The sequence below is a fragment of the Tamandua tetradactyla genome, chromosome 2, assembly GCF_023851605.1.
Source record: "Tamandua tetradactyla isolate mTamTet1 chromosome 2, mTamTet1.pri, whole genome shotgun sequence".
Taxonomy (NCBI): Eukaryota; Metazoa; Chordata; class Mammalia; order Pilosa; family Myrmecophagidae; genus Tamandua; species Tamandua tetradactyla.
The window spans coordinates 18,788,168-18,815,675 of NC_135328.1; the positions used below are offsets into that span (position 1 = coordinate 18,788,168).

General features: G+C 37.9%; 1 protein-coding gene and 1 pseudogene across 2 annotated transcripts in view; both read right to left on the minus strand.

The window, feature by feature from the left end:
* Positions 1-27,508, minus strand: part of LOC143666861 (bile acid-CoA:amino acid N-acyltransferase-like) — a 57,956-nt gene that overhangs the window by 8,578 nt on the left and 21,870 nt on the right. The window contains exon 2 of one of the 2 annotated variants that reach the window (XM_077140403.1): positions 7,644-7,697. The exons of the other annotated variant lie outside the window; for it this stretch is intronic. Within the exon in view, the coding sequence (XP_076996518.1) occupies positions 7,644-7,697 (54 nt within the window). The remainder of the gene's footprint in view (positions 1-7,643; positions 7,698-27,508) is intronic. 2 annotated transcript variants of the gene reach the window in all.
* On the minus strand, positions 16,864-26,144 carry LOC143664963 (bile acid-CoA:amino acid N-acyltransferase-like; annotated as a pseudogene).

The following is a 27,508-nucleotide window of genomic DNA, read 5'->3' on the forward strand; positions in this document are numbered from 1 at the left end:
TATGGTATATAAATCCTTTCAAACCAGCACAGATACATTCAGACTGTACAAATACCCTATTTCTCCTTAAACTTTTACCCACTGATGCTAACATCTAATATGAGCATATTTGCTTGCCTGTTGAATACTACAGTACATATTAAAGTAGTTTCAGATTTGATAACTCACTCCTGTGAGAAACAAAATAATGTTTGTGCAGAGTTCTTTTTAATCTTTAGACAAACAGTATCCAGTAAAAATACTGTTCTCTCAGGTTTTGAAACAGCTCCTTTCTTCTTCATTTCTTCAGCTTGTTTATGTAATACAGGTAGATTCATTATGACCATCTAGATTCGATCCTCAGTTCCCTTTACATCCTGATGGTTTATTTTAGATTTATAATACAATATAACTCACTGTTCTATGGGTTATTCATTTAATCCAATCTATGGGCCACTCTTTTAATCCAATCTTGTGGGGGCTGACCTGTTGTTGGGTGGGGACTTTTGATTGAATTATTTCCTTGGAGATGTGACTCCTTCCCATTCAAGGAGGGTCTTAATCCTTTCCTGAATCCCTTCATGAGTGAGAACTGAGAGTCAACACAGAGAGCAAAGAGATGAAACCAGAACATTTGGCAATGCACAAAGAAATCACCCCAGCAGAAGCCAGAAGGAGCTGAGAGAGCTGTTTGAAACCAGAAGCCTGGAGAAAAGGATAGCAGATGCTGCCATGTGCCTTCTTATGTGACAGGGAAGCCCTGATGCCAGCTGCCTTTCCTCTGAGAAGGTGTCCTCTTGTTGGGCCTTTATTTGGACATTTTCATAGACTTAGAATTATAAACTTGCAACTTACTAAATTCCCTTCATAAAAGCCAATCCAGGAGATGACTCCCAGGTATAAGTCTGGCCCTGGCATTGTGGCTTCTAGTATTAAGTGACATATGAATTAGGTCAAATAAAGACAAGTTCTATGACTGGGGTTTTTCAGGGAACCACCAGATAGGTCAAATAATGACAATTCTTTGAGAATGGTGCTTTTGTTGTGTTCCTGACCCCTCCAGTAGACAGCTGATTTATACAGTGATTGTAGGACATTGTTAATTTTCAAGACCTTCACACAGTTTGGGAAAAGGGACTAGGAATAGGACCCAAGATTCAGCCATTTTCTGGAATAAACATTTCTATTTTGCAAGGCTTAGGTTAACTTCCATGTTTCTGAAAAAGTTGATTCTGACAAGTTTTGCTAGTGTTCTCATGGCTTTAATGGAGAAGCACATATTTGGAAGTTTTTTGTTGCCATTCCCAAATGACTTCTGACCTGTAATGGATGTTTAAATTTATAAGACATTGAAAAATTGTTTTCTAAATTGGATTTACCATTGTTGCATTCCTACCAGAAATGCATAACAGTCCCAGTTGCTCTGTACGTGCACCACTTGGTATTGTCAGTTTTTCTTTTACTCATTCTAATAGCTATCTATTGGCATTGAAGTTTTAACTAGCATACTGCTAAAGTTTATTGATGTTGAGCATCTATTCATAGACTTATTTGTCAAGACTTATTTTCCATTCATATATCTTATTTGATTAAATATTTGTTTAATCCTTTCCCCATTTTTGCTTTTGCTGTTGTTGTTGTTTATTGATGAGTTTTGAGAGATTTTAAAAAATATATTCTGGATAAAGTTTCTTGCAGGATGTGATTTGCAAATATTTTCTCCAAGTCTCTGTCTTCTCTTGTCGTGCTCTTAACAGTATCTTTCACAAAACAAAAAGTATTTAATTTTTATAAAGTCCAATTTATCATTTTTCTTTCTTATATACCACAGTGCTTTTAGTGTTGTTTCTAAATACTCTTTGCATAACCAAGGGTATTCAGATTTTGTCCTGTGTGTTTCCTCTAGAACTCTTAGATTTGTATACTTTACAGTTAAATCTGTGACCCACTTTTATCATAGATGTGATGCATAGGTGTAGGTCAATTTTCATATATCTCCAATTATTCCATCCCCATTTGTTGAAAAAGACTATTTTTTCTCCACAGAAATGTCTTTGCAACTTTTGTCAAAATTCAGTTGACTATACTTGTGTGCATCTATTTTATGCTCTCTTCTGTTCCATTGACTGATAAGCCTATGCTTTCACCAATACTCCTGATGTTGATTTCTCTAGCTTCTACATTAATCCTTGAACTCAGGTAATATAGATGTTCCAACAGCATTCTCATTAAAAATTAATTTTACTATTTCAGTTTGCCTTTCCACATAAATATAGAATCAGCTTGTCAAAACAAACAAACTAAACAAACAAATGAACAAAAAACCTTGAAGGCATATTGCTTTGAATTTGTAAATCAGATTGGAAAAATTTACATCTTAACACTATTGAATCTTCTGATTCATGAATGTGGTGTATATTTCCATTTATTTAGTTCTCTGATTTCTTTCATCAGAATTTTATAATTTTTAGAATATATTTCCTGCAAATATTTTACTAGATTTATAATTATTACATTGTTCTACTTCCACTGCAAATGGTATTGCTTTTTAAAATATTTTGAGTTCAAATTATTCATTGCTAGCATACTGAAATACAATTTCTTATGGCGTACGTCATGGTCAGGGACATGTGTCAACTTGGCCAAGCTTGGTACCTGTTTATCTGCTTGGGCAAGTGCTGGCCTGTCTGTTGCAATGAGGACATTTCATAGAATTAGATCATGATCACATCAGCTGCATCCACAGCTGATTCCATTTGTAATCAGACAAAGGGGAGTGTCTTCTACAATGAGTGATGCTTAGTCTAATCACAGGAAGCCTTTTAAGGAGGATTCAGAGGAGACAGGTTCCATTCCTGCTTCAGCTGGTGAGACTCTCCTGTGGAGTTCATCCAGACCCTCCATCGGAGTTGTCGGCTTCACAGCCTGACCTGTGGATTTTGGACTCTGCGTTCCTGTGGTCACATGAGACACTTTTATAAATTTTATATTTGCAAGTGTTCCCTGTTGATTCTGTTTCTCTAGAGAACCCTAACTAATACAGTGTATTAACCTTGTATCGTGAGAGCTTGCTAAGTCATTGTATATTTTCAGTCTAAAAGATTTTCTGAAGACTTTTTGTGGTTTCCTATGTAGAAAATCATGTCTTCTGTAAATAGAGGGTTTTATTTTTTCCTTCCAGTTTGTATGCCTTTTATGTCTTTGTCTTGTTTTACATATTATAATTAACTCATATCAATGAGATCATACAATATTTTGTCCTTTTGCATTTAACTTACTTCACTTAGTATAATACCCTCAAAGTTTATCATACTGTTGCATGCTTCTTCTTTCCTTCTTACTGCTGAATAATATTCCATCATATGTATATGCCACATTTAATTTATCTACTCACCTACTTGGGTTGCTTCCATCTTTTGGCAATTGTGACTACTATGAACATCAGTATACAATTGTCTCTTCATGTCCCTGCTTTCACATTTTCTGGGTATACCCTTAGTAGTGGGATGGCCAGGTAACAAGGCAACTCTATACTTAACTTCTTGAGGAACTGCCAAACCATCCTCCACAGTGGCTGTTTTTGTCATACATTTCACTTTTACCTATACTCTAAACACAAAATGCTATCTCTCTGTAATATCTGATACATATTTGTGGTGACTTCAGTCTAAGGAGCATACATGGATGCACTCAACCAGAATGAAGAACAACTGAACACAGCACACTGTGTTCTACCACATGGTAGCAAACCACCAAAATGCCTGTTCTGAGAAACTGGGAAAGAACAGTCAACACACTGGGTTGTGTCCGCAGACCATTCTTTCCCCGTAAGTTTTATAAATAAAGATTAAACTTTAAGCAAGAAAAATACATTGTGTCAAGAACAATCAAAAATAAGCTTGCATGAACTTTCTGTTATGATTCATGAATAAAAGCTGAGTGGAAAAAGAAGACAGGGTCTTTGACTGCTTCAGTCATTGACCCCCCATCCCCACTCTTACTTTACTTGCATTTCTTTTCGCTCTTTTGCCATCCTGCTTTCATCTTCATTACAGGTCTAAGCATGACAAATACTGATATCATTTTACACACCATAGATTTCTTTCAAAATTGGAGTAAGTCCTCGCAAACCCTGAAGTTGCTTTTTCAACTAAGTTTATGTAATATTCTAAATGCTTATTGTCGTTTCAACAATTCTTACAGCATTTGCACAAGGAGTAGCTTCCATATCAAAAAACAACTTTCTTTGCTCATCCATAAGAAGCAATTTCTCATCCATTAAAATTTTATCATGAGGCTGCAACAATTCTCACATCTTCAGCGTCTACTTCTCCACTAATTTTTGTACACTTTCTATTCCCACCACATATGCAGTTTACTTCCTATTCTGAAGACTTGAATGAAGTCATCCATGAAAATTGGAATCAATGTCTTTCAAACTTTTGTTAATGTTGATATTTTGACCTCTTCCCCAAAATCACAAATTTTCTTAATGGCATCTAGACTGGTGGATCTTTTCCAGAAGTTCTCAACTGACTTTGCCCAGAGCCATCAGAAGAATCACTATCTGCTATAGCCTTACACAGTGTATTTCTTAAATGATAAGACTTGAAAGTTAAGATAACTCCTTGGCACATAGGCTGCAGAATGGATGTTGTGTGAGCAAACATGAAAACCTTAATCAATTGTACATCTCCATCAGAGATCTTGGGTTAACAGGTGCAGTGCCAATGAGCTGTCATATTTTGAAAGGAATCTCTTTTTTTGTTTGTTTGAGCATTAGATCTCAACAGTGTAATTAAAATATTCAGTAGACCATATTTTTAAACAGTTATACTGTCATATCTTTGTTCTTCCACCTTATGGAGCTTGGTAGGGTAGATTTAGTATAATTTATAATATATATAATTTAGTATAAATCTCTAGGTTGAGCACTGACTTCAACATAAAGTCACCAACTGCATAGACCCTAACTAGAGAGTCAGCTTCTCCTCTGGAAGCTTTGAAGCCAGCCATTGACATATCCTCTCTAGCTATGAAAGACGAAGATGGACTCTTCTTCCAATATAAAGCTGTTTCATCTACTCTGAAGTCTGTGGTTTAGTGGAGCTACCTTCATCAATTATCTTAGTTAGATCTCCTGCTGTAGCTTCTACATCAGCACTTGCTGTTTCACCTTGCTCTTTTAGGTGGTAAAGATGGGTTCTTTCCTTAAACTTCATGAACCAACCTCTGCTGTTTTCAAGCTTTTCTTCTGAAGCTTTCTCACCTCTCTCAGCCTTCATAGAATTGGAGAATTAGGCCCTTGCTCTGAAATAGCTTCCAGCGTAGGGGACTATTATGGCTGATTTGATCTTCTATCCAGAGCACTAAAATTTTCTCCATATCAGCAATAAGGCTAGTTCACATTTTTATCATCATATGTCCACTGGAGTAGTACTTTTTTTTGGAGTAGCACCTTTAACTTCCTTCAAAAACTTTTACTTTGCATTCATAACTTGGTTAAACATTTGACACAAGGGGCCTGGTTTTCATCTTATCTTGGCTTTCAATATGCCTTTTTTACTAAGCTTAATCTTTCCTAGCTTTTAGTTTAAAGTGAGAAATGTGCAACTCTTCCTTTCACTGGAACACTCAGAGGTCACTGTAGGGTTATTAATTATTCTAATTTCAGTATTTTTTTGTTTCAGGGAATAGGGAAGGCCTGAGGAGAGGGAGAGAAATGGGGGGATGGCTGATCAATGGAGCAGTCAGAATGCACAAGACGTTTTTCAATTAAATTAATTGTCTAATATGGGATTGGTTCATGGCACCCTGAAAGAATGGTAACATTAAAGATCACAGACCACCATAAAATATATCATATTCTAAACATTTGAACTATTACAAGAATTACCAAAATATGACACAGAAACACAAAGAGAATGAATGGAAAAATGGTACTAACAGATTGTTTGATGCACAATTGACACAAATCATCACTTTGTAAAAAAAAAATGCAATATCTGTGAACTACAATCAAGCAAGTTCAATAAAACAAAGTACGCCTGTATATACAAAAAATGGAATGGTATTGAGCCAGAAAAATACTACATACAATGTGGATGAACCTTGTAAAACCTTATTCTAAGTGAATGAAGTGGGACACAATGGGCCATATACTGTATGATTCCACTCATACTAAATGTCCGGAATAGGCCAACTGATAGAGACAGAATTAGTGGTTTCCAGGAGCTTGGGGAGGGAGGAATAAGGGTGGCAGCTAATGGGTATGGGTGTCACATATAAGGCAGGGTGATATTTGTGGGCACTTAATTTATAGGTTTGGATTCACAGACACAGACTTCAGTAATATAAAAACAGATTTTAATGGGAAAGTAATTAAAAGAGCTTTCAAAAATAAGGCATAGTTACATCAACAGATTAGATGGCACCAACACCTGAAGAGAAGTGCTGGGAAATCTCGGAAGCAGCATTCCAAATCTCATTAGTAAAAATCCACAGCAATCTTGGAGACAGCATTCAGAGTCTCCTTAGTAAAACTCCATGGCAAAGCATTCTTTTTCCAGATTAGATTCTGATGAGATGCTCTCTCTTTCTCATAAGATTCCACACTCTCTTTGTCCTCCCTCATAAGATTCTGCTCTCTCTCTCTCTCTCTAACTGCTTGCATTGAGTTTTTATGATGTCTTTGCACAATAGTGGCCAACTTCCAATTAGCTTACATAACTGGGCCCAGTAGGGTTATCTGGGAACTGGCTAGGGACAAGAGGAGCTTCCTTGGGTCTAGATATCTTTACAAAGTACACCTCATTCTGGGAGAATAGCCAGTCCTCCCAGCTAGAGTGCACACTTCAACTCTTTCTTACCAAGGTAACATAATGGCAACATCGGTTGAACAGTACAGACTCTACAAATTTATCTTTCCCTTACAATGGGTTAAAAGTATTCTGGAATTTGTGGTGATGGTTTCACAACTCAGTGAATATATGAAAAAAATACTTAACTGTACAGTTCAAAAGTGTGAATTTAAAAGTGTAAATTATATCTCAGTAAAAAATAGATGCACAAATTAAAATGTGGTATATCCATACAAAGTAATATTATTCAGCTGTTAAATGAATGAAGTTCTGATATAGTTATAACATGTATGAACTTATGAAACATTATTCTAAGTGAAAGAAGTCAGATACAAAAGGCCATATGTTGTAGGGTTCTATTTATAGAAATTTTAGAGGCAGAAAGTAGATACATGATTGGCAAAATATGGGAGTAGGAGGAAATGGTGTGTGATTGCGAATGGGTTCAGGATTTTCTTTTTGAGGTGATGTAAATGTTCTGCAATTATATACTGGTGAATATATTTTAAAAAGCATTGAATTTAATTATACACTTAAATGAGTTCTATATGTATGTGAAGTAGATCTCAATAAAGCTGTTACAAAAACTAACAAAATAAACACCAAGTTAAAAAATAATAATTACATACTTCAGTTCAGCCAAAAACAGCATTAAAAAGAAATAAAGTCCAGAAATTTAGAGAAAGTACATGTCTGAAAACTTTCACAAGATTGTTGTTATATATACTCATATATATATACATATATATATACACACACATAAATATATTTACATAAATCTCACTAATGCATGGAAAAACATACCTTTCTCTTTTCTTCCCTCTCTTTTTTCCAACAAATCAGTAAGAAAACAAAAACCTAACAGAAAAAAATAAGAAAAAGGTTTGAATATACTCTTCACAGAAGAAGATACAAAAGCATGCTGAACATATATATGAATAGATGCATTTTTTACTTGGAGTCACAAAAATGAATGAGGTACATTTCTCACTCACCTAAAGGACAACATTTTAAATGTTTGACAAAATGAAATATTGGAAAGAATGTGGATCAACAGGAACTTTGGTGTAATGTTCTCTCAGCTAGCCAGATTGTGAAAAATACCACACAATGAGTTGACTTAATAATAGAAATGTATTGGCACATGGTTTGGAAAGCTAGGAGTGAAAACTCAAAGCATTAGCAAGAGTATGATTTCCCCCTGAAATCTGTAGTGTCCTGCTGACTTGCCACTATGCTTGGTTTCCTTGGTGTATTACTCAGGGTTCTCTAGGGAAACAGAACCAACAGGAGATATCTGTAAATATCAGATTTTATAAAAGTGTCTCATGCAACTGCGAGGATGCATGAGTCCAAATTCCATAGGGCAGATGGGAAGCTGGCAACTCCAAGGAATGTCTTTGATGAATTCCTCAGGAGAGGCTGGCTAGCTGAAGGGGACAGTGAGTGTCTCTTCCGACTTCACCTTTAAAGCCTTCAACTGATTAGATTAAATGCCACCCATTGCAGAAGACACTCCCCTTAGCTGACTGCAGATGTAATAAGCCATAAATGTTATTAAAGTACTGGTGATTAAATCCACAAAATGTCCTCACAGTAACAGGTAGGCCAGTGTTTGCTGGATGAGACAACTGGGCACCATCACCTGGCCAAGATGACATGGGAACATAACCCATCACAGTCCACCCCTTCTCAAACTAGCAACTAAAACATGTCAGCTTAAACCATGCTTAATCTCTAAGTAAAAAATAAGGACACATTTTAATCTAACAATAATCAATTGTCGTATATCCAACCAGAAATGCACTAAATCTCTCCAGAAGAGGGTATAAGTCTTTGGGTAATACCCACTTCTAAACTTTCTAACCTATACTTTAAGTACCATGTCATGAACAATGCAACTTATGACCATGTAAGGGGATAAGATAGAGAGGAAAACAAAGATATTTGCTTTGTGTGCAAATACAAGCATACTCATAACAAAGCAAGGAAGAACTATTCATACCATTTTAGTCCTCATTTATGTAACTGGTCACATATTCATAGTTCATATTATTACTACCTTTGTCCACTACCCATTCCATGTGCCCTTTATTCTCAACAGGCACCTCAGCTGGCCACAGTTCTTTGCCTGAGGTGACCAAAACCTTCATTCCTGATTTCTGGGCCACTGGTAGTCCTGCCTGGGTTGTGTTGTTGCAGTTTCCCATTGCCTTTAATCACAAAGCATGGTAGAATAAGAGACGCCCCAAGGGATCTCCAGGAGAACTGTTTACCACCATTGTGTAGTTGCAGTTCTATTTCCTTTGGCTGAAGACTTGAGATCTCTGAAAACCATGTCATGCCATGTTGATTATTGGAAATGCAGTCATTAGTGCCTTTGGTTCAAGTCAGAGTAGGAAACCAACTACGAAAATACATTTTTAAGATTCTATTTCTCAAGAACCACTCCACTACTAAAGCTATTGTAGTCAGGTGTGTTAGTTTGCAAGCGGCAGAATAGTCATTCTGGAATGGCTTTTAAAAAGGGAATTTAACAAGTTACAGCTTTACAGTTTTTAGCCTAAAAAAATGTCCCAACTAAGGCATCCAGGGAAAGAATCTTTAACTCAAGAAAGGTTGATGGGTCAGGAACACCTCTGTCAGCTTGGTAGTCATGTGGCTTGTATCTGCTGTTCCCTCACTCCTGGGCTCCACTGCTTTCATCCTTTGTCTCTGTGGGTGTTCCTCACTTTGCTTCTCTAGGGCTTCCCCTCATCTCTTGGCTTCTCTTAGCTTCCCTTGGCTCTTTACAGCTTCTGGTTTCCTCCACATCTCATGGTGATGTCTGCTGAGCTACAAGCATCTCCAAATATCTGTGTCTCTGTTCCCCAAGTGTCAGCCATTGTGTCGGCTCTGCTGTGAAATTTATATCTGGCTCTGTCATTTCCGTAGATTTTAACTCCCTCAAAAATGTTTCCTCTTTTAAAGGATTCTAGTTAATTAATCAAGACCCGCCGGAAAAGGTGGAGTCACATCTCCATCTAATCAAAAGATTACACCCAAAATTGGGTGTGTCACATCTCCATGATTGTAATCTAATAAAAAAATTTCCAACCTACAATATTGAATCATGATTAAAAGAAATGGATGCCTCCACAAGATTGAATCAGGATTAAAACATGGGTTTTCTAGGGTACATAATATTTTCAAACTGGCACATCAGGGTTCTCTAGGGAAACAAAACCAACAGGAGATATCTGTAAATATCAGATTTTATAAAAATGTCTCATGTATCTATGGGGATGCAGAAGCCTGAATTCCATAGGGTAGGTGACAAACTGGCACTCCATAGGGTAGGTGACAAACTGCCTTTGACAAAGTCCCCAGAGAGGCTGTTTGGCTGAAGTGGAGTAACAGATTCTCTCTTATGACTTCTCCTTTAAAGACTTCAGCTGATTAGATTAAACATCACTCATTGCAGAAGACACTCCCCTTAGCCAATTGCTGGTGCAATCAGCCTTGGATGCAATCAATGTACTGATGATTTAAGTCCATGAATTTTCCTCACAGCAATGGGTAGGCCAATGCGTGCTTGACCAAACAACTGGACACCATCACCTGGCCAACACGACACATGAACAAAGCCATCACACTTTGTTTGGACCTCTGCTTCCCATCACATGATGATCTTTCTCCTTATATCTGATCTTTTAGTTTCCACTGACTTCTATTTCTGTCTTCTCCCCGTGGCTTTTTCAGACTTCTGGTTTCTAGTTTCTTCTCTTTAATAAGCCTCTAATAATATGAACTAAGGGCCACCCTGATTCAGTAGGTTCACATCTTAACTAAAAATAGCATCTTTTAAAGGTCCTATTTACAATGTGTTCACACCCACAGAAATGCAGATCAGAATTGAGAACATGTTTTTATTGGGTAACATAATTCAGCCCACCACAGTCCACTCTTCATCCCCAAAAAGGCATATGCTATCCATATATTCAGGAATTTTTCAATTTTAATTTTCTTGATGTATTTCTTACTTCATTCCACTGTGGTCAAAGAAAATACTTTGTATGACTTCGATTATTTAAAAGTTATTGAGACTTGTTTTGTTGCAAATTCATGGGCTTCTGGAGAGTGTTCCATTGCACTTCAGAAGAATGTGTATTCTGCTTTTGTGGAGACAAGTGTTCTTATGTATCATCTAATCATAATTGGTTATAGTGTATTTCAAGTCCTCTATTTCCTTATTGGTCTGTCTATATGTTCTATCCATAATGGAAAGGTGAATATTGATATCTCCAGCTACTATTGTAGAACTTTTTAATTCTCCCTTCAAATCCGACAATGTTTTCTTCAAATATTCTGGGGCTTTTTAATTGGTGTGGATGTTTTAATTTATTATATCTTCTTGATGAATTTACCTTTTTTCAATATATAAGTTTTCTTTTCTCTTGTAATGATTTTTTACTTAAAATCTATTTGTCTGATATTAATATAACCACTATAGCTATCTTTTTGCTACTATCAGCATTTGAATAGTTTTTCCCATCTTTTCACTTTCAACCTATTTGCATTTTTGGATCTAAACTGAGTTGCTTAAATGGTGGCTCAGTGGCAGAATTCTTGCCTGCCATGCCGGAGACCCAGGTTCAATTCCCAGAGCCTACGAATGTGAAAAAAAAACTAAAGTGAGTTGTTTATGTACTACATATATTTGGATTATGTTTTTAAATCCATTTTTTCAATCTCTGCTTTTTTGGTGGTGAATTTAACCCATTCACATTGACAATAATTCCTGGTATGGCAGGGCTTCCTTTTGTCATTTTGGCACAAGCAGTAGCTTTCTGTGTTTCTGTTTCTTTGCAGTCTACCATTTTTGTTTCCCTTTTCATTTCTCTTTGTTTATATAGTTTAGATTTTTTCTTAATGGTTACCATGGGGATTACAATTAACATCCTAAATCTTAACAATCTAGTTTGAATTGATACTGTGTTAGTTTGCAAGCTGCCAGAATGTGATATACCAGAGATGGAATGGCTTTTTAAAAGGGGAATTTAATAAGTTACAAGTTTACAGTTCTAAGCCTATAAAAGTGTCCAAACAAAGGTATACAGAGAAAGATACCATAATTCAAGGAAGGTCAATGGGTCAGGAGCACCTCTGTCAGCTGGGTACTCATGTGGCTGGCATCTGCTGGCTCCTTGTTCCTGGGCTCCATTGCTTTCAGCCTCTCTTCCTGTAGGGGTTCCTGCAGGGGTTCCTCCTTTGATTCTCCAGGGTTGGCTTTCATCTCTTGGCTTCTCTTGGCTCTCTCCAGGTTTTGTCATGTCAATGTCTGCTGGGCTCCAAGTGTTAGCATCGGTGTCAGCTCTGCTTTATCAGCTCTGCTCTGTCAGCTCTATGCTCTCTCCAAAATGTTTCCTCTTTTAAAGGATTCCAGTAAACTAATGAAGACATACCTGGAATGGGTAGAGTCATTTCTCCATTTAATCAAGAGGTTATACCCGCAATTAGAAATGCCACATCTCTGTGGAGATATCTAATTAAAACTTGCCAACCTACACTACTGAATCAGGCTCAAAAGAAACAGCTGCGCCCATAAGATTGGGTCAAATTTAAACATGGCTCTTCTGGAGAACGTAATAGATTCATGCCAGCACAGACATCAACCTAGCTACAATAGGCTATGAAAACTATGCTCCTATACATCTCTGTCCCCCTGCCTTTATGTTGTTGTTGTCACAAATTACATCTTGATCAACTGTGTACCCATTAACTTAGATTATAGTCTCACGTGCTTGTCTTTTAAATCATATAGAATATAAAACAAACATTATAAACCAAAAGTATAATAATCCTGGCTTTTATATATGTAGTTACATTTAATGGAGTACTTTATTTACTCATATGGCTGTGAGCTAATGTCTAGTATCCTAAAATCACAACCTGAAGGTCTATCTTTAGTATTTCTTGTAGTGTCAGTCTTCAAGCAATGAAATGCCCCAGCTTTTGCTTATCTGTGAATATCTTAACTTCTCCTTCATTTTTGAAGAATAATTTTGCCAGAAGTGCTGGTTTGGAGTTACGTAACCCAGAAAAGAAATGTATTTTCAATCATAATCTATTCCTGTGGGTGTGAACCCATTGTAAAGAGGTGATGTTACTTCAATTAAACTGTGGCCCAATTGAATCAAGATCGGTAATATTCCTGTTACTGATGGCCTTACAGAGAAAGTCAGAGAGAATTACAAGCCACAGGGAGCAGCCAGAAGCTGGAAGTCAATAAAACCCGGAAGAGAAAGGAGAAGAAACTTCCATATGCATTGCCATGTAACAGAAAAACCAAGGAACAAGGATTACCAGAAGCCAGACACAAAACACCACAGTCTTTGGGGAGAAAGACACACCTTCCTGATGTTTCACGTTTGGACTTCTCCTAACCTCAAAACTGTGAGCTCATGAATCCTTGTTGCTGCATCAACTCACAGACTGGTATTTGCTTTAGCAGCCAGGAAAATAAAACTCCAGATATATGATCCTCAGTTGAAGATTTTTTTCTTTCAGTTATTTAGGAACATCATCCCATTCCCTTCTCACCTCCATGAGGAATCTGCAATAAGCTTATTGTTGATTCCTTGTACTCAATGTCAAGATTCTATCTTTGACCTTGGTTCTCAACAGTTTGATAATCATATGCTTTGGTCCTTCTTGGAGTTAATTGAGTTTTTTGAATGTGTAGGTGCATGTCTTTTATCAAGTTTGGGAAGATTTCTGTCACTATTTCTTCAAATATATTTTCTGCCTCTCTCTTTTTTCATTCTGGCATTCTTACTATGCAATGATGATATGCTTCATGGTGTTACACAGGTCTCTTAGGCACTATTCATCCTTATTTATTCTTTTTCTCTAGTCCTCAGACTGAATAATTTAGATTAACCTATTTTCGAATCTGCTGATTCTTTCTTCTGGCAGCTCAAATAACTCCAGTGAAACTTTCATTTTAGTATTTAGTTATATAGCTTAGTTTAGTACTTTCCAGCTCAAGACTTTGTTTGGTTCCTTTTTATAATTTCTATCCATTGATATTCTCTAATTGCTCATATTTTGGTTGCCTGGTTTCTTTAACTCTTAGTCCGTGATTTCCTTTACCTCTCTGAGCATATGTAAGACAGTTGATTTAAAGTCTTTGCTTAGTAAATTCAATTTCAGTGCTTCCTCATATTCAATTTGTTTATTCTTAAAAAGGGGGGCATCCTTTATTATTACTTTATATACCTCAAAATATTATTGGAAAATTGGTACATTTTTAATATAACGTAGCAGATCTGGAAATCAGATTCTTCTGATTGATGTGGCCTATAACTTGGCTTGTGACATTTCTAACTCATTTTTTAATCTTTTTTCTTTTTTGTTTGTGATCTTTTAAGTGTCTGTTCCTTAGCTTGTGTTTTAACAGAGATTTCTTTAAATATCTGTAGCCAAAAAAGGTATATGATTGATAGAGAGCTTCTAGTAGTTAGACAAATAGATAGACAGACAGACAGACAGATAGATAGATAGATAGACAGACAGATAGATAGATAGATAATAAATAGATAGATATAGACAAACTGAGAAAAGAAAGAGAAAAGTACCTCCCCCCGTCTTTGCAGATTGACTCCTTCCTGGGACACTCTTCAAAGCTTTTCTGAATCATTGACAAATCTGCCTTAGTCTTCACTTCCTCCTTGCCCTGAGTCTAGCGATCAGCCAGAGGTGAAAGCTTTGACTCTTGCCAGGTGTTTTCTGAGCATGCATCCTGACCTAGGGATGCATGTGGCTTTCTAAATTCATCAGTAAATGTGGTAGCTTTTGAATGCCCTAATTTTCCAAAGAAACTCTCTCTCCATCATTTCCTCCCAGACTTTCAGTCCTTCTTTGTATGCCTCATCTGTAATCTTTTGTCCCAGGTGCCTGTGGGTTGTTCCATTTGCTTTAAAATATTTCCAAGGGATACCTACTATTTTCCACATTAAGTGAGTTCTCAGTTAGGTGTAATGAAAACAAGTGCCTTTTGTCAGTCTTTCAGGGAGCTCATACACATTAGAACAGAAGAATACAATTCTTTGTGACTACTGTCTATGCTGTTCCTTCTAGAGCCAGTAACCAGGGTCTTGCACTGGGAATGCAAACTGCTGTTTTCAAGGCCCCTGCCAAGCTGGGAAGGAGGTTGAAGCAAGGGAAAATAAAAATGCCACAATGCTTTCTGACCATTTTTAAGTTGTCTTTGTCTTGATTATGAGCTTCTTTTTTTGACATAAACCTCTGACTGTTTTCCAGAGATCTGACAATGTAATTCTCACAGATTTTCTAGATTCTTTTTGTTTGTTTGTTTGTTTTGCTTGATATGTCAATGCTACTGTAGTAGGACAAATGCCTACTCTGCCATATTTTCTCTATGTGTATTATGCTTTGCAATAAAAAGTTTTTATCAAAATAGAGGTGAAACAGGGATATGGAAAAATATTGAAAGTTACTCAAGAATGATTGAAGTTTGGTAAATGAAAATAGGAATGCATCGGCTGAAAAAAGAAATATATTCATGGGACAAAATTAGCTATAAACATTGTTGGATCCATGCATTGCTGATTACACCAAGACTCTTTCTTTCTATTCTCCATCTTTAAAACCTGGCTTGTTCTGACTTCGTTTTATTCTCTTGTACATTCATACATGGTGGGTTGGATGGATGCTAGCAGCTCTAGGTTTTCGTCATCCATGTAGCTACCCATTCCAAAATTCTGGGGGAGGGTTATGCTATGATTTTCCTGGGTTTGGTTTTCATGTCCTTCTTTGAACTAATCATTGTAGTCAAAGCCTCAAGATATTCCTATATGCCACTTATGTGCCATATGCCCACTTTGTGAGTGTGGAACTGGGAAGCACTGGTTCTACCCAAAGCATAAACACACACTTTACAACAAAAAAGAGGCATTCTGGCCTGAAAATGATAAGTAAAGGTCAGGGCACACAAAATTATAGTTACTAAATATATATCTGATTATGTCTTTCTTCAACTCTAAATTCCTCACTGTCTTCTACTGCCTACAGGATGAAGCAAAAATTCATTGCATGACTTTTAATAATCCTTCATGTTCTATTCCCAGCATGCTGGTGCAGCCTAATCTACTTCCTTATTTTTATATACCCTGCTCCTATAACAAAGAAACACCTGGGATGCATATGAAACATTAAAAAACTTGCCTTATTCTACCTTGAACACGTTAGTTTGGGCTGCTCTATCCTCTCTAGAATCATCCTGTTCACATTCCTGGGTTATTTCTCCTAGCTCTCACTCTGTCAATCTCAACTTGCTCCCATATTATTTCTGGAAATGCCCAATTTGATGCAGAAGTTGTGAAACAGTTATTTTTTTTCTTTTATTTTATTAAATAATTGATTAAAAATAATTGATCATATACAGGTTCATTGGTTTTATCTCCTAGAGATAATCTTCAGTACCAATCAGAAAATAATGCATATTCTTAACACAGCTCTTGTTTTCCAGGTGGGATAAAAAGATAGCAAGCCCTTACTCAAGTCTCAGATATCTAAGCATTAACTTTATTAATAAAGCATAGTCATTTTGTGCCTTAAGAAATTGCCAAATGTCACTACTAAGTTCCTTTCATGTTGTTGTTTTTTTTTGTAAGCCAAGCTATGCTGTGCTTCATGGTTGATATTTTCTGATTTAAGAATCTTTATAATTGTGAACTGGATTACTCATAGTAGATAAATCTCTAAAATTATTTCCACGAAAGAAGACCTTTCTGAAGACCTATGGTTCTTTATGGTCTCCTCTTCCAATTATAAATAGCTACTGGATGACACAAAAGTAAATGAAAACCAAAATCAAGGCATTCAGAATCTCAATTCTCCTCCCATTAACTTCCATAATTATACTCATTTTTTTTCTTTTTTTTAAAAGAAATTGAAGACAATCAAGAAAAGCTTCTGAGAAACAATTTACTTGTTGATTATCCTGAAATATCTACTCTTCTCAGAGTTGGCTGGTCCTAAGTGGAATAAAATGCTGCCTAAGAAACTTCTGCAGATCCTTCCAGGACTATTCCTGTGCAGCTGCATGTGGTATCACCTCTCCACTCCAACACAGAGTGAAGAAACTCTTAGGTAACTTGGAGGCATAGCAGAGTGGGGTATATGGAGGCTCTATGAGGTGACCTGCCTGAGGGTAAGAGAGTAGGGTCCAGTTGTTCTTTCCATTTCTCCACAGTTGCTCTGTGGCATACTTGGCAAATGTTTGCTGTTGACATTCCTGTCTTCTCCAACAATGAAAAGGAAATGTCCCTAGGCCTTTTCATTGGGGAGGAGAGAAAGCAAAGTGGTCTCAGCTTGGGGGTCATTCAGGACATCATGCAAATGTAAAAGCCCCAAGGCATCTAAGGAAACAAGATCTGAAGAGAAGCTCAAGGGCTGAATGGACTGGTTGGGATACTTGAGAGGCTCACCTATAACAATGGTGAGCCCATTAATAAAGTGGCTGTGACTTGTTTCAAATTGATAGCCATAGAAAGTCCAATCACAGTTCCCTTCCTTATAGACACCACCCCCACACCTGGGTGAAAACCTGAAAAAGATATAGAAACAATTATTGAATTCTTTTCTCCACTTAGCATACTGTATAACCCCTAATCATGAAAGCTCAAGTAATAATGTGAACGAACAATTGTGCCCAAACCATTTTCATCTGTTCTGTAACTCTGAAAAATGTAGTCAATTTTACTGGGTAATCATTCTCCAATAATTTGACCTTTTTCATTGACTTCTATATAAGTATTCAGCCCTCTTCTAAGTGTCAAGTGTGAAAAGTCACAAAATAATTCCAGCATAACATGGAAAACAAGGAAAATAGGATCAAAACAATGATGAGCACAAGTTATGGGAAAATTATTCTAATAATAGTTTTTACATCAACTCAGCTTCCTAGATCATCAGAGGAAAGGCATCAAGATGGAAAAGAAATAGGATGAATTTAAAATTAGTAAGATTGAGCATGAAGAGTCATCAGAGGACTCCAGAGTTGCTATAGTAGAAAATGGAGAAACAAAGGAAGAGAGACATTTTCAGTGATGGGGGGAAGGGGACCCCTCTGAAATATACAACAAAGGTGAAGGAGGAATATGAAAATATAGAACCAGAAATAGTATGTTCAGACTCCTCTAAGCTCTGTCTTCTACCATCATTGTGTGGCATTAAAGCGACCTTCTTTGCAACTCACTCACCTTGTGGGGACTAGAAATAAAGATATAAGAGATACAGTCCTTGCCCTCAAGGAGTTCAATGCCAGGTGGAAGAAACAGGAGAAAAGATAGAGTTACTGTTAATTGCTATGATGCAGAAATGCACAGGTGTACCCATAGCACAGGCACCTAATTCAGAGGATATGCACATAAAGAAAGCTTCTTAGAAGACTTAGCAGATGCTTAGATTCCTAGATTTAAAAAAAAGTTGGAATAGGAACAGCATTCTTGGCACAGTGTGACAGACTCTGGGCTCTTCACCCATGAGCCAATTCCTGCTTTTTCAATTATGTGCAGGTTTTATGTAATTCCACTTCCTGCCCTCACCTCCTTTTATAATCTCTGCCCCAAAGCTGGTAAATAGAAGTTTAGAATCCACAGACAAGTACTTAAAATTAACAGGTGGGTCTATAAGGCCTGCCACCCTACAGGCGGGAGAGCTTGGTGTAGGCCTAGTCAGTTTTATGCAATAATTAGCTCTGTGACCAATCATATGAAACATGATTTTACTTCTCTGGGATGTTGCTTCTAATCTAGAAAATAACAGGGTGGATTTGATGAAGCCTAAAGGCCCTTTTATTTTCAGCTTTCTGTGTTAATGCCCATGGCTGAAAAACTAGGGTAGCAAAAGAAGACACAGAATACCAGTTAAATTTGAATTTCAGATATATAAAGAATATCTTTAAATTGAAGTATGTCCAAATATTGTATGGGGCATACTTGTACTAAGACTTTACTCATTCTTTACCTGAAATTTAAATTTAAATGGGGCACGCCATATTTTTATTTGCAATCCTCGGAATCCTACTTAAAAGCTGCCTCTCCTATTTATTCAGCAGAAAGTTAAACATCACAGTGAAAGATGGATACTTTTTCAGGTCCCACATGTGGGTGACAACAAAGGCAAAAGCCGTGCAGCAAGTAGACAGTTAGCCAGCATAAGGGAGAAATCATGTAACCTCATTGTTTCCAATTAAGCCAAAGGAGTATCATAGCAATATTATAGTGATGTGATCATGTTGTTAAAGTATTATATTACCATTTATCAAGCTAAGGACAATCTCTTTTCAGTATCACCATTAGATTCTGTTAATTTAGGATTATATGAGGTAAGGCTCTGGATAAGAATGTCTTTGGCACCTTTATGTAGTTTTCCAGAATTAAGATTGATAATGATGTTGGCTGGTTGTTTTTAGACATGCTGGATGCAGTGATGAGGGAAAGGAATGAGCTGAAGGCTTCGAATTCACCCCTTAAGTGCCCTATGAATCATGTAAAAATTTCCATGATTGCCCTGAAAGAAAATCTTATTTCCTGTGGTTACAGACTTGAGATCTCTGAAATCCAGACATGATGTCTCATTGTGTGAGTAGCAGATTAAAAATGTAAACTAAAATCTCAAATTTACAGGGTGTCTGCTATTAAATTAAGGGCTTTGACTGGAAAAGAATGGGATCTTGAAATGTGGGAAAGTGATATACAGCTTCAAAATGATAGCGATGGGGAGATGGGATCCCAGGATTCTGCTAAGCTTTTGCTTGTTAGGCTTGTAATGCACTGCCCTGAGGAAAGTGCTTCCCTACCTGGAGCCTGCCTTGAGGACAGAGCTTGCCTGCCTCCAGTCTCCCCAGAGGAGTCTGCAATCCAACCTCCACCTAATGAGATTAACCTTTCACTGCCTGCTAACCCTGTAACCCTGTTCTAGGTAAACAGCCCTCACTCCTCTGTCTGAAGTGACTAATCCTGTTTCACCTCATGAAACTGCAATGGAATGCCCTGAGGTAATTGTCTTGAAAGACACTACTATTTCTTTTCATAACCCACCACCACCAGCTCTCTCTTCTCCCAGTCCTATAAATAAAGTTTCAAGAGGTCCCAAAAATGAGATAAAGTATCACCTGTGAGGAGATATGCTCTACCCAAAAGAACTGCATGAGTTTTCCGCTCTATATAGACAGAAATCAGAGGGATATGTGTGGGAATGGATATTAAGGTGTGGGAAAATGTTGGAAGGAATACAAATTCGGATAAAGCTGAATTTATTGATATGGGCCCAAAAGCAGAGATTCTGCATTCAATGTTGTAGTTCAAGGGGTTAGAAAGGATATTATCAGTTTGTTTGGACAGTTGGCTAAAACATGGATGAAAAGGTGTTTTATTGACAACAATACCTGATGTCAACATGCCAGAACTGCTCTGGTATAATATAGATGAGGGGATCCAGAGGCTTGGAGAGATGGGAATGTTAGAGTGGATTTATCATAGAAGATCTGGTCACACACCCCAAGAATGTCCATAGGACACGTCTTTCACCAGAACCTTGAGGAATAAATTCATGAGACTAGCTTCATCATCTTTAAAGAGCGCTATAATTGCCCTTCTCTGAGGGTCAGATATTACTGTCAGAACTACTATCACTGAGCTGGAATCCTTAACCACAATGGGGATGTTTTGATACCGAGTTGGCAGAAGCCATGTGACAATAGTTAATCACAATAGACAAGGTGGGCATGGTCAACATAATGGACAGCAGACTCAAAGCAGCAGTCAAAATAATCTGACTCACAGAGACTTGTGGCATTGGCTAGTAGATGATGGGGTACCTAGAAATAAAACAGATAGACAGTCTATTAAATTCTTGTTTGAGTTGTATAAGAGGAAGAATGTCAGGTCAAGTGAACAGAAGTCTAACTTAAATTACAAAAACAGAGTCCTAGACCCTTGATCAATTCCCAGACTTGAGTCAGTTAACAGACCCAGACCCCCTCAAATGAGGGTGGGGAGGAGGGCAGTTACGTCTGGGGCAGGGCATTTTTACAGCACCCAAAATTTGCTGTGATCATTCCTCACAGCTTTCCCCAGGGAGACCCATGGCCTTTTACCAGATGACTGTGCATTGAAGATAAGGAAATGATGAAATATTAGGGTGAGTATTGGACACTGGCTCAGAAGTGACACTAATTTCAGGAGAACCAAAACATCACTCTAACTGGTCCACAAGTTAGAGCAGGGGCTTATGAAGGTCAGATGATCGATGAAGTTTTAGCTCAGGTCCATTTCACTGTGGGTCCAGTAGGTCTTCAGACTCTTTCAGTGGTTATTTCCCCAGTTCCAGAATGCATAATTGGAATCAGCAACTGGCTGACTGAATCCCCACATTAGTTCTCGGATTCATGGGATGAGGGCTATTATGGTAGGAAAGGCCAAGCAGAAACCACTAGAATGGCCCCTACCTTACAACATAGTAAATTAGAAGCATTACCATTCCTGGAGGGATTGTAGAGATTAGTGCCACTCCTAAATACCTGAAGGATGCAGGGGTGGTGATTCCCACCACATCCCCATTCAATTCTCCTATTATGCCTACACAGAAAACAGATGTGACTTGGAGTATGACAGTGGATTATCATAAACTAATCAGGTGGTAACTCTGACTGCAGCAGCTGTTCCAGATGTAGTATCATTGCTTAAGCAAATCAATGCATTTCCTGCTACCTGGTATGCAGCTGTTGATCTGAAAAATCAATATTTTTTCTCAATAGGTGTCAGTAAGGACCACCAAAAACAGTTTGCATTCAGCTGTCAAGGCCAGGTATCTTCACTGTCCTGCCTCAGTGGTATATCAATTCCCCAGCCCTATATCACAATCTTCCCCGCAGGAACCTTGATTATATTTCCCTCCCTTAAGACATCACATTGGTCCATTATTTTGATGATGTCATACTGACTGGACCTAGTGAGAAGAAGTAGGAACTACTCTAGACTTATTGGTAAGGCATTTGCAGTCATGGGAAGGGAAATACATCCAACAAAAATACAGGGGCCTTCCACCCCAGTGAAATTTCTAGGTGTCCAGTGGTGTGGGGCATTGTCAAGTTATCCCTTCTAAAAGAAAGATAAGCTGCTGCATCTGGCCCCTCCTATGATCATAAGAGGCACCTGCAACATGTCCAGGCTACTATGCAAGCTGCTCTGCCACTTGGGCCATATGATCCAACAGATACAATGGTGCTGGAAGTGTCAGTGGCAAGTAGGGATGCTGCCTGGAGCCTTTGGCAGGCCCCTATAGAAGAATCACAGCGCAAATCCTTAAGATTTTGAAGCAAAGCTTTACCAACTGCTGCAGATAATGACTCTCCTTTTGAGAAACGGCCTTTAGTCTGCCACTGGGCCTTAGTAGGGACTGAAAACTTAACCATGGGTCACCAAGTTACCATGAGAACTGAGTCACCTATCATGAGCTGGGTATTATTTAACCTACCAAGCGACAAAGTTGGGTGTGCACAGCGGCACTCCATAATAAAATGGAAATAGTATATTAGAGATAGGGCTTGAGCAGGTCCTAAAGGTATAAATAAGTTACATGAGAAAGTGGGCCAAATGCCCATGGCCACCTCTCTTGCCTATTACCTTCTCTTTCCAAGACCAGAGCTATGGCCTCTTGGGGAGTTCCCTGCAGTCAGCTGACTGAGGAAGAGAAAACTTGGGCCTGGTTAACAGATGATTCTGCATGATATGAAGGGACTACCTGGAAGTGGACAGCTGTAGCATTGCAAACCCATTCTGCAATGTCCTTAAAGGAAGAAAACTTCCCAGTGGGCAGAACGTCAAGCAATGCACCTGGTTGTTCATTTTGCTTCAAAGGAGAACTGGCAAGAGGTGCTTCTGTGTACTGATTTATGGGCTGTTGTTACAGATTTAGCTAGATGGTCAGGGTCTTGGAAGGACCATGATTGGAAAAGTGGTGACAAAGAGGTCTGTGGAAGATTTATGTGTATAGAGCTTTCTGAGTGGGCAAAGAACTTAAAGATATTTGTGTCCCATGTGAATCCTCACCAGAGGGTGACTTCTGCAGAGGAAGATTTTAATAATCAAGTGGATAAGATGAATTGTTCTGTGGATACAAGACATCCAATTTCCTCAGCCACTCCTGCCACTGCCCAATGAGCTCATGAACAAAGTAGACATGGTGGAAGGGATGGAGGTTATGCATGGGCTCAGTAACATGGACTTCTACTCACCAGGGCCGGTCTGGCTACGGCCCCTGCTAATGGTCCAATCTGCTAGCAGTATAGACCCACACTCAGTCCCCATATGGCACCACTCCCCAAGGTGATCAGCCTGCAATCTGGTGCCAGGTTGATTACAATGGGCCACTTCCATCATGGAAGGGGCAATCATTTATTCTAACTAGAATAGACACATACTCTGGATATGGGTTTGCTTTCCAGCATGCACTGCTTCTGCGAAAACAACCATACATGGACTTACAGACTGCCTTATGCTCTGCCATGGTATTCCACAAAGTATTGCTTCTGATTAAGGAACCCACTTCACAGCAAATAAGATGAGGAAATGGGCACATGCTCATTGAATTCTCTGGTCTTACCATGTTCTCTATTAGAGGCAGCTGGGTTGATAGAACAATGGAATGACCTTTTGAAGACCCAAATATGATGACAATACTTTGTAAGACTGGAGCAATGTTCTCCTGGAGGCTGTGTATGCTCTGAAACAGTCTCTAGCCTATGGTGCTGTTTCTCCCATAGCCGGGATTCTTGGGTCCAGGAATGAAGAGGTGGAAATGGGAGTGGCACTATTTACTATCACTCCCAGCGACCCACTAGGAAAATTTTTTCTTCCTGTCCCTGAAACCTTAGCTCTGCTGGTCTAAAGGTCTTAGTTCCAAACGGAGAAGTGCTCCTTCCAGAAAACACAACAATGATTCTACTGAACTGGAAATTAAGACTGCCACCTAGCCACTTTGGGCTTCTCATGCCACCAAAACAACAGGTACAAAAGGGATTACTGTTCTGTCTGGGGTGACTGATCTTTATTATCAAGGGGAAATAGGACTACAACCACACAATGGAGGTAAAGAATTTACCTGGCAATCAGGTGATCCCTTAGGGTGTCTCTTAGTACTACATGTCCTGTGATTAAAGTTAATGGAAAATTGCAGCAACCCAATCCAGGCAGGACTACCGATGGCCCAGAAACTTAAGGAAGTAAGGGCAGAGTCACCCCACTTGGCAAAGAACAAAAACCAGCTGAAGTGCTTGTTGAGGGTAAAGGGAACATGGAAAGGGTAGTAGAAGAAGACAGTGATAAATATGAACTATGACCATGAGACCAGTCAGTTACAGAAATGAGGACTGCGATTGTAGGAGTATTTCTTCCCTGTTTTGTTATGAGTATGTTTGCATTTCTACATAAGAAAATATTTTGTTTTCCTCTTATATAACATAAGTTATATTGTTCATGTCATAGTATTTAAATCATAGGATATGAAGTATAAGGGTGAATGTTACCTAAGGACTTGTACCTTATTTTGGAGGGATATAGTGCATTTCTGGTTGTACACCGGACAGTTGAGTATTATTAGGTGAAATATATGCCTGTTATTGTGTTTTATTTGGAAATTAAGCATGTTTCAAGGTGATATGTATAGCTTCCAAGTTGACAAGAGGTGAACTGCTATGGTTAGGTTCTTGTGTCAAGTTGGCCAGTTGATTTCAGGCCCAGTTTTCTGGTCAGGCAAGCACTGGTCTGACCATTGCTGCAAGGATATTTCATGGCTGATTGATGGACTGGAAGGCTGGTGTATTAAATCATCAGTCATTTGATAGCATCTGTGGCTGATTACAGTTGATTACATCAACTAAGGCATGTCTCCCACAGCAAGATAATTCAATTAATTGAAGTTTTTAGGGAAGAAGAGAGATCCTTTCATTGGTTCTTCAGCCAGTGAGTCTCTCCTCTGAAGTTCTTCCAGACCCTTTATCAGAATCCCTAGCTTCACATCTGCCCTAAGGATTTTGGACTCTTCCATTCTCATGGTTGGTTGAGACACATTTATAAATCTCATACTTATAGATTACTCCTGTTGGTTTTGTTTCTCTAGAGAACCCTAACTAACACACCACTGAATCCAGAACTCATTTTTTACAAGACTTATGGTAGTAAGTAGAGATGGAGGAAAAGAAGAGAAGGGATTATGTGACATTGCTGTACTTTTCTGCATGGTTTTTAACATCCCAATAATTCCAGATTATTTAACAGTCCTTTCTAAAAGCTGAAACTGTAATTATTCAACAATGTGTTTTTTGAAAAAAAATTGAAAATCATGGAAAATAACCATATCTTCTAAATGTATTCAATTTAGTTTAGAGGTGGAAGAGGCACTGAATTTAACAGTATTAGTATACTGTTGAGAAAACTAAGATCTTCCTTGAGACTCTGAAGTTACATCAAGGAAAATGGGGATACTGCCAACAAAAATAATAATTAACGTTTATCAAATAGTAACTATCCACTGTAAAGGTATTATGCGAAGACGTTTATAAGGATTCCATCCCTTAATTTTTGAAAAACTCTATAAAGTTGGAAGTATCCCTATTTTATTATTCTCCACAACCCCTATTATAATTTTATTTTATACACAAGGAAACTGGAAACAGAGACTATATGTGATTCCCATGAAGTTACAAAACCAATGAGTGGTGAGGCCAGACATTAAACATAATTCAACTAGTAATGGAACCAGAAATTAAACACACCAAGTTTTGATTGAATCCAGCACCTATTCCTTTAGCCACCAAGCTGTAAAAATTGCTAACCTTCCTATGTAATTTATCTTTCTGAACAGAAAATACTGGGACAAAGAAATATACTAAAGGAATAGACATGCCCGTAATAGAGAATCTTGGTCACCAAAATGGAATCATATTTGAAGGATGAATGTTCCAGTTAATAAGGAAAAGGTTCTGAAATCTATTGAAGAGACAAAAGTTACCTTAAGATGTCTCAAGAGAAAGTTGGCAGCCTCTTCAAAATACTCCAAATCCACCTGCTTCAAATGGGAGGGCAGGTCTTCATAGTTAAAGTAAGCTAAAGCCAAAGAAGCAAAGCCACGACTGGCCAGGAGGCTGGCCTGGAATTCAACCAGGCCACCCAAACTACCATACAAATCAATTAATCCTAGAAAAAAACCTTCTCCTGGGGGTGAAAAAGACAGGATATTATGTGATTAGAAAATAAGGAAGATAAATGAAATGCTGAAAATAAAAGGAATGCATTCCCAACTTTTGGCACCAAACAAAATCTCCACCGTTTTCAGCTTTAGATCTAGTGCAGAACACCTATTCATTATATCATGAAAACAGTGTCCAAGAGCTTTACTGGACCAACTGTTATATATAATTCTCTAAAGACAAGGAAAATGGAGACTCCAGATGGTCCACTTCCTATGGACAAATGGTGTAAGAAGTTAACGTTTCTTAGCCTGCAAATGGTACACAAATAACATCAGTAAGTGAAGAAACCTTTGAAATTATATGCAAAATAGAGCTTGTTTGTTCATATACGGCTTTTTTTTGGGGGGGGGGGGACCATAAGTTTAATCAGATTCCCAAGTTATCTGACCTAGAAAATGGCATAAAATTTTAAAATTTTGATTTTGGATTCAATCCCAAAATAAGTGTTTTATTGTACTCATCTGGCCATCCAGTGACAACCTCTACCTAAGAAAATATAAGTGATGTACTATAAATAGTCTGTCTTTCATTGCTGTCAAAATATAGTAAAATTCATGATGGCCAAAGCCTTCCATTCCTGCTAGCTATATAGGGAGTTTGTGTTCAGAATAAAGCAGAATCTTGGCATTAAAAGTGAATTCTGATGCAATTTATTGAAGTATTGTATTAAACTGTAAATTGATTTAAATAAGGATGACTGGTTCCAAGACTACTGGAAAGGAGCTATGTGATTTCAGGGACTATGGAAAAATTTTTTAAAGAATGCTATTATAATTATCTTAACTTGCAGAAAGAAAAAAAGGAAACATCATGGTGACTATATTGACTTAGGACTATTTTCAATTAATGATTAGGAATGATTCTGTTGGTATACAGGCTTGGATGTAAGCATTTCCCTTTAAAAGGTAACAAAATTACAAAATACAGTGGTTGCACAAATAATAATTAAGGTCTAGCCCTTTCGTTATGTTATCAGAAAGCAAATCTTCACTTGTGCTATAGTCAACTTTAAGGAAAGATGCACTAAGGTGATATCCCCTCTTCTGAGTGTCAAAAGTATTCTAAGTTCCTCATCAGGGAATGGTAAGCAACAGTATACACCCAACTTTTTTAAATATGCTTCCTTGTATTTCCTATTGAAACAACAAAAGTAGGAATTCCTGCAAACTCTCTCTCCAGGAAGATGTAGTAACAGCATATCCCAGACCAGAATATTTTCCCAAGATGCAATACTAGACTATAAGAATATCCTATTTTTGCACTGGTGTGTGAGAATAGGAGTACAGAAGGTTTTGTTGCTTTTTTTAATCTCAATCCAATCAACTGGATGCTGTATTTCCTCACAAAA